This window comes from Equus asinus, chromosome 1 (genome assembly GCF_041296235.1).
Source record: "Equus asinus isolate D_3611 breed Donkey chromosome 1, EquAss-T2T_v2, whole genome shotgun sequence".
Lineage (NCBI taxonomy): Eukaryota > Metazoa > Chordata > Mammalia > Perissodactyla > Equidae > Equus > Equus asinus.
Window position 1 is genome coordinate 141,490,378 of NC_091790.1, and position 12,366 is coordinate 141,502,743.

At 40.5% G+C, this 12,366-nt stretch overlaps 1 protein-coding gene across 25 annotated transcripts in view; it reads right to left on the reverse strand.

Annotated features, from left to right (window-relative positions):
- ICA1 (islet cell autoantigen 1) overlaps positions 1-12,366 on the reverse strand; it is a 141,906-nt gene that overhangs the window by 22,105 nt on the left and 107,435 nt on the right. For all 25 annotated transcript variants that reach the window (XM_070509012.1, XM_070509019.1, XM_070509044.1 and 22 more), the window contains 4 exons: positions 5,363-5,460; positions 3,252-3,304; positions 468-530; positions 323-355 (listed from right to left, as the gene is read on the reverse strand). In XM_070509012.1, the coding sequence (XP_070365113.1) occupies positions 323-355; positions 468-530; positions 3,252-3,304; positions 5,363-5,460 (247 nt within the window). The remainder of the gene's footprint in view (positions 1-322; positions 356-467; positions 531-3,251; positions 3,305-5,362; positions 5,461-12,366) is intronic.

The following is a 12,366-nucleotide window of genomic DNA, read 5'->3' on the forward strand; positions in this document are numbered from 1 at the left end:
AGAACCAGTATTCACATTCAGGTCTGTCTGACTCTGAAAGCCATGTTTTTTCTACATGTAGGCATATAAGCTTTGACATAGTAACTTTTAGCCTTAGTAGTTGGAACATTATGTAATTATACTGAAGATGACAGATCCACACACACTAATTTGTGTTTGGGCATACTTAAAGTCATTTATAAAGACAAATGACAGTCACCTAAAAAAAATTTACTTGGGAATGCAAAGCTATTCAAAAGATAAACATTACATTTTCCTGCATGTAAAACAGCATTAAAAAAATTTAAAAAATTATAACCCCAAAGAAATGCATAAATCTTACCACCTTCCTCGGGTTTCATGTCTAATAGTTCATCTATAGGTCCATCAGAAGAGGAGAAAGAAAACAAAATTATGAGTCAGTTTCATTTTGTAAGGAGTTTGAATCCAGTTATTAAAATTGAGTTGTTTTCATTAATCTAGATTACCTGAGCATGCTTTATGTGTAGAGCTTTTGTCTAAGGCGGAGAAAACACTTTTTCCATCTTCAGCTGCAAATATAACATGTACATTTGGTTATCACCAATGTAGAATGGTGTGTGTTCATATACTATTGCAGTGTAAGGTAAATACACAGCCTCAGGAAGAAATTGTATCCACAAACGCACTCATGTGGAAGCAGGGGTCCTCAGATTACGTTTTACTCAAGCTGTTGGCTCTCAATGAACGCTGAGCCAACAGCCCTGAAGCATTCCTTTGTTTGGTAGAAAACTATATGACAGTGATCTAGCAATTCTCCTTTCATGGACAAATGTGTGACTTAAGTAACTGACTATTACTAGATGGTGCTAATGAACCTTAGCCATATGGGCCTGGCTAAAATAAAAGGGCAGATTTCTGAGTCAAAGAAGCCAATCTGTAAAGGCTACATACAGCATGATTCCAACTATATGACATTCTGGAACTTTGGAGACAGTAAGAAGATCAGAGGTTTGGGAGGAGGGAGAGATGAATAGGTGAAGCCACAGAGGATTTCTAGGGCAGTGAAACTATTCTGTCTGATGCTGTAAGGGGGGTACATGTCATTATACATTTGTCCACACACATAGACTGCACAACACCAAGGGTAAACCCTAATATAAACTATTGAATTTGAGTGATACGTGTCAATGTAGCTTCATCGATTGTAACAAATGTAATACCCTGATAGGGGATGTTGATAATGAGGGTGGTTATGCATGTGTGGGAGTAGGGGGTATATGGGAAATCTCTGTACCTTCTGCCCAATTTTGCTATGAGCCAAAAACTGCTCTAAACAATAATGTGTGTGTGTTTACACATACACACAACAGAACAGACTTAAAACTTGGTTTGCGCATATGTACATTAGACGTTCTGCAGGTCACAGAATAAAAGAGGATATTTCATTAACATGGATTCGATTCCATATATATATATATAAAACAAGGCGGTCAACATTTACACTCTCAAAATATTATGCAAATACCGCAAGCAAGTGAAGATACTACATAAACAAAAAGACAATTTGATCCCCCTGTATTGTCACATTATAAATATACGATTTATATTGATATGTAAAACTCAAATACAAATATAATAAACTGGAGTTTACATTTTCCCACAAAACTAAAATTTTCCTGTTCAATCACCTAGATTCCCACAACACGATTCACGCTGTCAGCACCCAAGGGATACTGAGGCTGGAGGGTATGGATTAATACAGTCGGAGAGCTCTGACATGGCCAATGAGATCAGGCCAGCCCGCCTCTCTGCCTTCTGCCACTTGTTCCTTTCCCCACACTCTAGAACACTGTTCTTCTGGCCTCCTCCTGGTCCTCCTTGGCTCCCAGTCTTTGCTCAGCCTGTTTCTTTTGCTTTGACAGGTCTTGCAGTAGCACTTGACTTAGCTACCTCCCTGGTCCTCTCAAACAGTGGGTCTCCCCATCACACATGCCCATAGCTCTTGTAGCTCTCACCAAAGTTGGAGTTGCCCAATTACTTGTATAATTATTAGACCACCGCTTTTGACTCTAAGCCCCATCCTGGAAGGGTGTGAATATGTCTGGTGTACCACTGTATGCCCAGAGCCCAGTGCTGTGCCCGCCACAGAGGCGGCACTCAATACACATCTGTTGAACAAAGGAACAAGTACGTGAGTAAGTGCAGGCGTACATGCGCGAACAGATGACATGAAGTCAAGCTCAAGAGGTAAAAAATGAGAGTTTTTTTCTGTTTTTCTGTTGAATGGCAGATGGGAGAAAAGCAAATGAAGCAGTAAAGCATTAGAATAAGGTAGGTGAAGCAAGTGGTTGGAAAAGTAGGAAGGAAGAGAGAGGGTGGAGGAAAAGGATGGAAGAGAGTGGAAGTGCCAGGATCTACTTTGCCTTCTCCCATCTCCCAGCAAGGCAGCCGTAGCAAAGGCGAAGCAGGGCAGAGGCAGCTATGTCCTCGGGAGGGCCAGGCTGAACAGAGGGTTGGGGTAACTAGAGTTCTCTTCATATCACCTATAAAACTGTCCCCTGCATCTCCAAGGATTGAGTCCCAGTGAAGGGCTCAGGATCACATCACCTTAGTTCTACCACAGTGTGCCTCCCCTTTCTGAGAAGAACCAATGAAAGAACTGACAGTAATGGCAGGAGACAGGAATAGCTGACAAGCCCTTCACAGCAACTGTTCATCTACCAACACTCTGATTCCTTTTCTGACCACATAACAGTCAATGCACCCGAGGGATCTGGTGTCACTCATTACAGAGCAGGCCCAGGAATCACCTGGAAGAGGAGTGTCCGAGCTCTTTCCATCTGTTCCCAACAACGACCAATACCCACCTCACAACACAATGAAAATCAAACTCACTTGATGTAATCACGTAATCGTATTAAAACTCTCTCTACAGCCCAAATGGCAGTTAGACCTAGTACTGGTAATAGGAGAAATGTTATCATCTGTTGTAAAAGAAACGGCTCTCTGTTAAGTCTCAGTTGTGGATGTTCCTCTGAAGGGCTGCTGCTTAAGCAACTAATGATGCTATTTTCTGGTTCAAAATATACAGCCTCTCTCAACAATGCCATAGGGTCGACATCATTGATATTTGAAAATTTAAAACTGAAACAATAAGAAGCAAATTAATATAGACTTGTCTCAATTGGAAAAGAAGAAAGGCCTAGGAGGACTTTGTCAGATAAAGACAATGAGTTGGCAGCTGAGCAGTAGTATTTCAGAAGTAATTTTAAATAAAAATCCATACTTACTCTTAAAACTAGAGGATTCCTTGTGCTGGTTTTCATCCTCTAATGAAATTAACCTTGAAATTAAAAAAAAACACTTAGTAATCTAGTTCTGAAAATGTTACATTTATGATACAGCCAGATTTTCTGTACAATATCCATTACTGCACTCACACACACACACATGAAAGGCGAATGTACAGTAATTTACATGGTACACATTTTCTGAAGAAGAAATAAATTTGCTGGCTCTCTCTTGTTCCCAGGCTGGTTAGCAGCATCTTCGCATCTGAATTTTGGTTCATCGTAAGACATGTATTCTGTGAATATCTAGGTGGGCAGTTAGGTATAACTAAGACAGATACTTCAAGTTATCACTTTTAAAAACATAGTAAAAAAATCAATGGGCAAGCAGGAGTTTATTCTGATTCTTGGTGTTACAGGCGAGGACACCTCAGGAGGTCAGCTAAACTCCATAAGGCTGAAAGCAGGATCATCCCCAAATCGAGGCAGACTGTTGCCCACTCAACCCCTACCCTACCTTGTAAGATCACGGCAGAGACACATCAGTGCCCTGAGACTCAGCTGCTGCCTCTGAACCTCCTTCCTACATGGTTCACCCTTACCTGCTATTTCTGAACCAAATTCTCATTAAATTTTCACTGTCATTTTAAATAGTTACTAGGTTAGACTTTTTGAGTTTTTTAAAAGAAGTCCTAAAATAACGGACAAATCTGAAATTAATTAAAACCAATCAGTGCCCTTCTGAGTAAAGGCTAATGCTTTATTGTGATGGCATTAACGTGTATGACAAAAACAAGGTGCAGGGACTCACTCCAGGCTCTTCCTCTGACCACTCCAGGGGCTGTGGACAGACCCTTCACCTCCTTCACCTCTCTGAGCCTCGCTTCCAGCATTTGAACAATGAGGAAATGCCTACATTGATTACATGGAGGGCTACCATGAGAATGAGCTGAGATAACATAAATAAAGCACCTGGCACTGTGCTTAGTAGATAGTAGGTGCTCACTAAATGGTATCTGGCATTATTACTCTCACCAGGAATAAGTTAAACCGCTTCCCCCTAAAATAGTCAACTGTGCAAGATGCAGATCACATTCTATGGTCGTTCCTACAGTGAAAACTTGCCTTCAGTCTGCATTAAATAAACTTGCTACTATTTCCTTTAAAATTAAAAAGGGCTAACATTGGCCACAAATATTTCTGTGGGACAAAAAATATATATATATTTGAAAACTTTATTTAGAAACACAGTAAAAACATAAGCCTGTTTTACCATAAGATTACCATCTAAATTTTTTGTGTGGAAAAGGAACAGCAAATGGAGGTCAAGTCATCTATCTTGCTTTCCTAGGTCAGCCAGTTCAAGATGCACCCGTTCCTGCGGGCTACGACATCGCAACACAAAAAGACCTAGATTCATACTTAAACCTCCTCCTTGCTGTATGAGATTAGGAAACCTTCACCAGATATGTTGCAAAGTTCTTCTCAGTATTTAAAATGACTGGAGGTGCCTTCTTTGTAAAAAGGCAAGAGATGAAGATGCAGGCAGTCACTTCCTGTACTCATAGCTGCTCTCTGCTTCACAGAGGAGAAAACAGAAGGTCTGAGCAGTAGAAAACAAAATGTTGAAACTCAACACTTTTGTGCAACACCTTAGTACTACATGTGTTATGAGGCGATTTCATAGGTCATTTCCTTCCTTGAGAGAAAAGCGAGGGGATTTCCTGTCGAGGACAGGATCTTGTAAAGGATGGTGACAAAAGGACCAGATAGGGCCCAGAAACCCGAGAGAACACAGGAAGCTGAGGCCACAAGACAGAGAGCCAGGGAGCACTAGGGACATTTGCCCTTCCTTGCCCCGGTCAATTCCTCCCAAGTGTGCCTCTTCTAAGATCCCAGAAATGGGTCCCTTATTGGGGTGAGTGAGTCATGGCCTAGCAGGAATATGCTTGAGGGGAGTTTGGCCTCAATTTTAATACATCTACTCTGAGAAGGGAGGAAGTAAAGCAATTACACTGTGTCCCAGGTCCCAACAGACTTGGTCAGTAAGGACTGCGCTGCCCGCACTGGTAGGAAGAAAGATTTTGCCAACAGAAGTAGCCTCGACTTACTGACTTGGCTCCTCCACCACGGGCTCTGTGCTTTCCTGCTGGGTGATCTTCTTCCTTTCTTCTTTCTCAACCAGTTTTTTCATAGGGTCTTGTAAACTCTTGATCATGATCATGAAAAAGGAGGAAAAAAAAAGAAAAGATAAAGAAAGACATTCAATAAAAAATACAACTGCCCCTGGTCCCAGCAACCAAACGTTGCATTAGAGGTTGGGGGAGGTTACCCTGAACCAATCAAGTGGACAGAAATGAAATTATATATGTTCTCAGACTCATCCAAGAAATACTAGACTAGAAAGGAGAGTTGTTTTGCCACTAGATTTATGTTTTCCCTTTTGTGATAAGTTATTCAAAAGAAAGCCTTTTGGCTATTGCTAACTTTATTTTCCATCTTTAACATGCAGCTAAGATAAACATTCTGTTCTGCTTGCAGCCCACACACTGACAGAGCAGGAGCTTTTTCTCCACCAAAGATGAGACAATTTCATTTTATTTTTAATTTTGTTTGCTATTTTGCAACCTAAAAACAGCATATTTTTTAAAAGAGAAAACAAAACTTTTTTTTAACCGAAAATAGTGGCTTAACATATTCTGACAAGTTAACTCCCACAAGTGGACAGAGCAGGTGCACCCCACTCTTTGTAGATTAAAAATGGGTGAGAATCTTTTTATGGCACATAATTTCTTGGAGTTACTGTTCTCAAGATTTATTAAATATTTAAGAAAAGACTTTTTAAAACGCAAGTGCCTAGAAACTGTACACCAGTGACAAAGCCTGAAAAAGCAAAACATTTCTGTAACAACTGAATAACAAGTTATACAAAAAGATCTCTATTTCTGGCCCTAATTGAAATACAAACCTACAAATATAGAAGAAACATCTCAAGTTAGTTATCCTGCGTATATTCTCAGAACTATTAAAATCCCTCCTTTGGGCCGTCACGTCTCTTCTCCTCTTTTCCTTCTTCCCATCTTTCACATCTCTAGTATGACACACAGATAGAAGAAGGCAATTAAGCTTCATATACCAACTCTGACTGATCAGTGACGGCTGACTGGAAGGCTGGATGAGGATGGTCCTGAGGCCAAGTCCCAGCAGAGCTGCGATTGATTTTCAAGTCTGCCATGGACACCAGATGGACACTGGTGTCACCCCTCCGAACTGCCAGCTCTGTTTCACTCCTCGCACAGAATAATTTTCCTAAAACACCCAGGCTATCATGTTACCCTTTTTCTCAAGAACCCATAACAGTTCCTTATTTCTTTCCACTTCTAGTCTAACCCCCTCTGCCCGATTTTATAGATTTTCTAAAATATGATCCTATCTTACTCTCCCAGATCATTCCCGCTAACCATTCACTTAGGCCGTCTCCTCATAGTCTCCGACGTGCCAGTTGCTCCCTTCCTGTCTTTGTTCATTCTGCTTCTTGAACGAGAAAAGCTCTATCTGTCTGCGCATCCTCAAAAGTCCCATCGGTCTTTGTAAAACCCAGATCACAGTTACCGCTATTTTCTGTAAAGCTTCGTTCACTAAGCACACCAAATTCAAGAAAGTCCTTCCGTCTCCAAACTGCATTTACAGCTTTATAAATATTTGACTATATCTCTTCTCTATTAAGTCTTGTCTCTTAAAAATATTTTTTAAATTAGAAAAATAATAGAACCACGTGTAGAAAGTTTTGTAAATAAAAAAAGGAAAAATTACTCCTAATTCCATCTCCCTAAAACAATGAGTTATTATTTTCATACACTTCTTTTCTGTTTTTTTCATACCTACCCTAGTTATATAACTGGAATCATTGTATATATACACATATTTTTATAGAGAGTAGATGTCCTCTTAACCAATTTAATTTGTGTAGGTATTTCGTGATCGAAATAGTTGATTAGAGTGAAGAATATAAAAAATACTTTTTATGTATTTTAAACATTTAATATTGAATTAAAATATATAAATGTATATTCATTTACCAATATCCTAATCGTAGGGTCATGGTTTTCTCTTTGAATATATGTCCCCTGATTGGAGTTCTGAAGCATTTTCTTGCATAAACCACATCTATAAGCCGTTGCATAATTTTTAATGACTCCCTATTTCTGTTACACTCAGGCAACAATTAGTTTTTGAGCACCTACCAAGTGCCAGGTGCTGTTTCGGGTGCTGGGGATATATTGGTGAACAAGACAGATGAAATTACCAGCTAGTGATGGGTCTAGGCAAAGAATTAAAAGAGGGGGATAGAAAGCGATTGGGTCATTACTTCAGTTAGAAGGAATATCCTCTCTTGGAAATGATATTTCAACTGAGAGCTAAATGACAAGAAGGAGCCAGCCACGCGCAGCCCAGGGAGAAGAGGGGGCCCCGAGTGCAAAGGGCTAAAGGTGGGAATAGCTTGGCTTGTTTGTGGAACAAAAAGAATGCCACTGGGGCTGTAGTGAAGTGGGCAAGAGTACAAGTCTTATGAGATCTGGATAAAGAGGTCAGCAAGGGTCACACAGGGAGAACAGAACATTCCTTTACCCACATTCACCAATATTTAACATCTTGTCCCATTAGTTTCATCATATTCTTTTGCTCTTTCTGTCTCTCTAATGTATGACAACTAAATGGAATCCATGATCCTTAGCTGGAGGGGGAAATGCTATAAGGCACAGTAGTGGAACAAATGAGGCAATTAGAACATGCACTGTAGTCTAGATGTTCTCTCTCTGTCTTTCTCTGTGTGTGTGTATATATATATATATATATATATACACACACACACCCCCCCCCAAAGCATCTGGTAAAAGCTGGGCACATGTGTGTGCGTGTGTGTGTACATTGGAAATGTGCAACCATAGGGAGGAGTTCAACAGATGTCAAGGACTTACTCTTTTCAATAGATTTGCCAATCATAGCATTTTACTCACACACACACGTACACACACCCCTTCCAGCAGTTTCATTCTTCAAAGAGTGGTCCAACCCCGGTCAAAGTGAAGCCAGGAGTATTTTCAGCAGAGGTTCCAAGACTCATTTTTTGATCTGTGACACTACTGCAGGCCTCCTGGTTTGCTCAATTATCTTCTCATTGCATTCCCTTTTTATCAATCAGCACTAGGCAGGGCCAGGACATGTCTGCTCTCAGCCGGCCGTGTCTGGCTGTCACAGCACTTGCCTAAGCCCCTGAGATGCCCTTGACAGCTCCATGGTTATCATCCCTTCTGTCTCCAGCCTGACCTCCTCTCATAACCACACTTGAGCAGCTCTCAGACAATCCCTTTGTAATGTAAACCACTCCCTCCTTCTTTTCAACCCCTTCCCCTGTTGAGCCATTAGCAGGGACTCAATTGTTGGCTCCCTGTCACCACAATCACAGTTAAGTCACTATTGTGCTTCACCAACAGAATGGCTGCAGTTCCAATTGCTACTTTAATTTATTATTAATAATTCCTGTGACAGTTTCTCCTCTCTTCCCACTATTACCATTGTCCCTATAACAATTTGGCTGTTGCCGCTCAAGAAAGGTGCTAAATATGTACTTGCTGGTTGATAAACTAACATATGTAAGGTTAAACTGCAAAATTTAGAGCTCTTTAGCTAGGAAATTCAAAGGCTCTGGGGAATAATATGAAAAGGTTTCTAAAACCACTAGCAAAATTAATACTGAGCACATGGGCTTATTAAATATTAGAATTTTGTACCAAGGGGAATCGTGTGTGTGTGTTTAACACATACACATATCAGCTTTACTGAGATATAATTCATATACCATAGAATTCACCCATTTAAAGTATACAACTCAGTGGTTTTTAATATAGTCACAGAGTTGCACAACCATCACCACAATCAGTTTTAGAACATTTTCAAGGGGCATCTCTTGAAGCAAGAAAGAGTTTTACATCAAACTAAGCTAAATACTCCTCTATAGAGCTTGGAAAAGAACTTCAACAACACATATGGAACCTGTTTCTTACAAAGATGGTATACATTGAAGATATAAAGGGGCTTAGAGGAACTTTGAAGCACCATGGATGACAAATCATGTCCCCTTTCCTCCCTCAAAATTAGTTCCTGGGTGCGACTGTCAGATACAGGATGTCCTCCATGGTGGACCACTGCTCTCCCCAAGGTTTGATGAGAAGGTCCAGCTGAGGGCTGAGGTGGAGGTGAATTCTTTAGATTATTTTAAAGTCCACAATTCAGCTGAAAATGCTTAACTCTGTAGCATCTGTAAAAGTCAGAGGTGATAGCATTTTCTGTGGACATGAACACCTGCTCAGGCAAAACGGATCCAAGAGGCCTGACTGGCTATCCAGACAAGGCAGCCATCAGATGGAACTATTAGGAATCCCCGGCTGATGGAAGCCACATTCAAATCTATTTCCAGAAATGAAACGTCAAAGCATTCTGTTTCTAAACCCCAAACCAACGAGATCTTTCATTAAAATTGTTCATGAAAATCACGAGGTATTAGCAGCAATACAGCATCATATAAGACTGAAACGTTCTCTGTGGCGGAAAGAATGTTTTTAGACTAAGTAACCTCTCTCTGCTAAGGCTGCACTGACATGCTAATAGTTTCCATCAATGCTTAAATGGTTTCAGGAAGCACACACACAATATATAAGATCAGCGTGACAGAGGAAATGCGCAGACCAAGCTTGCAAAAGTGTCTTAGAAAGGAAACAGCTTAATATAATAATGGGAGTTACTACTTCCTGTATTAGGAAAATAAAAGCAGCAGCAACATTCATCTGAATGAAAGCAAAACTACTCAGCAAAACAAATTCCAACGGCAGAAGGCCAGCAGCCAGCCCTAACACAACGACCTAAACTTAATGTTTAACTTTGACAAGCGGGTAACATTTTCTCTAATCTTTAACTGTGACAATTAATTTTCTTATGCTACTTCCCATTAATTACACTGTACATCTATGAAGGTGCCAAATAATTGTCTATAAAAGGAAACAAAAGTGCTCAAAATAGTGAGGCATGGTTAAAAGATGCTGAACTCAGTTGGGTGTGTGCATGTTTGTGTTTACATAATTGGTAGCACATGAGGAATAAAAAGCAGAGGCCATAATAATGTGCAGGAGCCACGCAATTCATGGCCATTCAGCACGTGTGTCCTCCCCGCCCACGCAGGTATACATTTGTACAGACACTACATGAGGAACACTACTAATCTAGGACCAGAAGGTAGTCTTGAACTGTACTCTAGAACAAAAAAGTTAAAGAGTAAAATTAGAGAAAAACACAATCATAAACAAGATATGTAATCTTATTCTTTAAAATAAAATGGAAAATTGGTACTGGGAAGGCATCTTAGTGTCCTTGGAAGAGAGTGACTTTGGAAATAGATCAAGTAGTGCTGTGACAAGGAAAAGGGTCTTCAACCCTTGGGGGCCTCTGTTTACCCATCAGGACCATGAAGCTAATGACAAGTACACCTTTCTTGGGACTTTGTGAAGATTAACTGAGATAATCCTTCTGATAGTACCAAGCTCACAGCGAGCAATCAAAACGTGCTTTCTTATCAACAACTTTTAAAGATCTACACGGAAAAAGATGTTTTAAGGACTCATCTTGTGTGAGGTGCTGCATTCCATGTTTTACACACCTCACCAAACCCAGATAAACTTTGTATTCCTGATGTCCTGACATGGAAATGGAGACTCAGAGAGGTGGAGTAACCTGCTGAAGGCCATTCAACCACTACCAGGTAGAAGCAACAGTTAAATGCAGGTCTTTAAAATTCTACAACTAGTTGAGAAATAGTATTCAATAGCCAAGCCAAGAACATTTACTGAACTCCTCCTTCATATAAAATGCCAAGGAGATTGACAAGATTTAATTCCAAATTCGAAAACAAGGATCATAGTTTCCCAAGTATCTGAGGGGCTGACATATATAAATGACGTTTTTTGCCTACAAGCAAACATATCAAACTGTCACTTTTAATTGAAGGTTTGCAGCTATACTTTTTAAAGGTGGCACTTCTGCTTTCTCCTGCCCTTCTGCCTCACGGCCAGAAGTGCCACCTGGAAGAAGTGCCACATGGCAGGGTGGAAAAAGCATGGGCATCCCCATTCTCAGATCTACTGCGTACTGGGCACGTGGCAAATTACTAGACCTTGCTGAGCTTCAATTTCCTTATTTGAAACAAGGGAACAAGAACAAGAATATTCAACTTCCCAAGGTTATTTTGAGGATTACCTAAAATGTATGCACTTTCTTTACGTAAATGCTGAACCCAGCAGCATTATTAGGTATAATCCCCAATCTTGGCACATTAGAGTCACGCAAACCAGGATGAACTCTCCTAGACATTATTTCACCCCACCCTTCACAGAGTGCCTGGCATAAAGTAACTACCCACACAATGATAACACTTTTTCCTTTCCCCTCAAGGTTAGGGAATGAGAAGTGGGAGATAGAGAAGAACCTCACTGTTGTGAGGAGGGCCTGAGCCACCAGCTGCCTGGAAGAACAAACGCCAGTCGTCATAAGGGATGGATGAACTGATGCTTAGCCACACTCCAGCTTATCCACCTCAGATTTCAATGGTGGCCATGGTCAGTCCCCCTACCCCCTCCTCTCCCAGTGACCTGGATGCATCCCAATCTGCTGTTTGCAAGGATCTGGCCTGGAGCAGCCTGGGAAAAAAAAATCATTGTGCTAAATGCTGTGTAAAGTAATGACACTGAGAGAAAACTTGAAAGTCTACGAGGATATTCTGGAAGCCGGCCACGAGTAATTGCCATGTTGGGACTGGCAACTAAAATAGCATTGCAGAGATATTTACTCAATTTTCATAAAAACTATTATGGCTTTATTTTCAAAGCAAGTAACTACAGAGCCATGTGGCTTGTCGGTAAATGTTCGAGTGATTAACTGAGAAATGTGGAGGTGGGTGGAAGAAGGCTGTTAGGCATACGAATTTGAGAAAAACAAAATTTAGAAAAGGATGTTTTTTGAATTGTGAAAGCTAAAAGCATTTTGGTCTCCAGAATGATGTCCCATA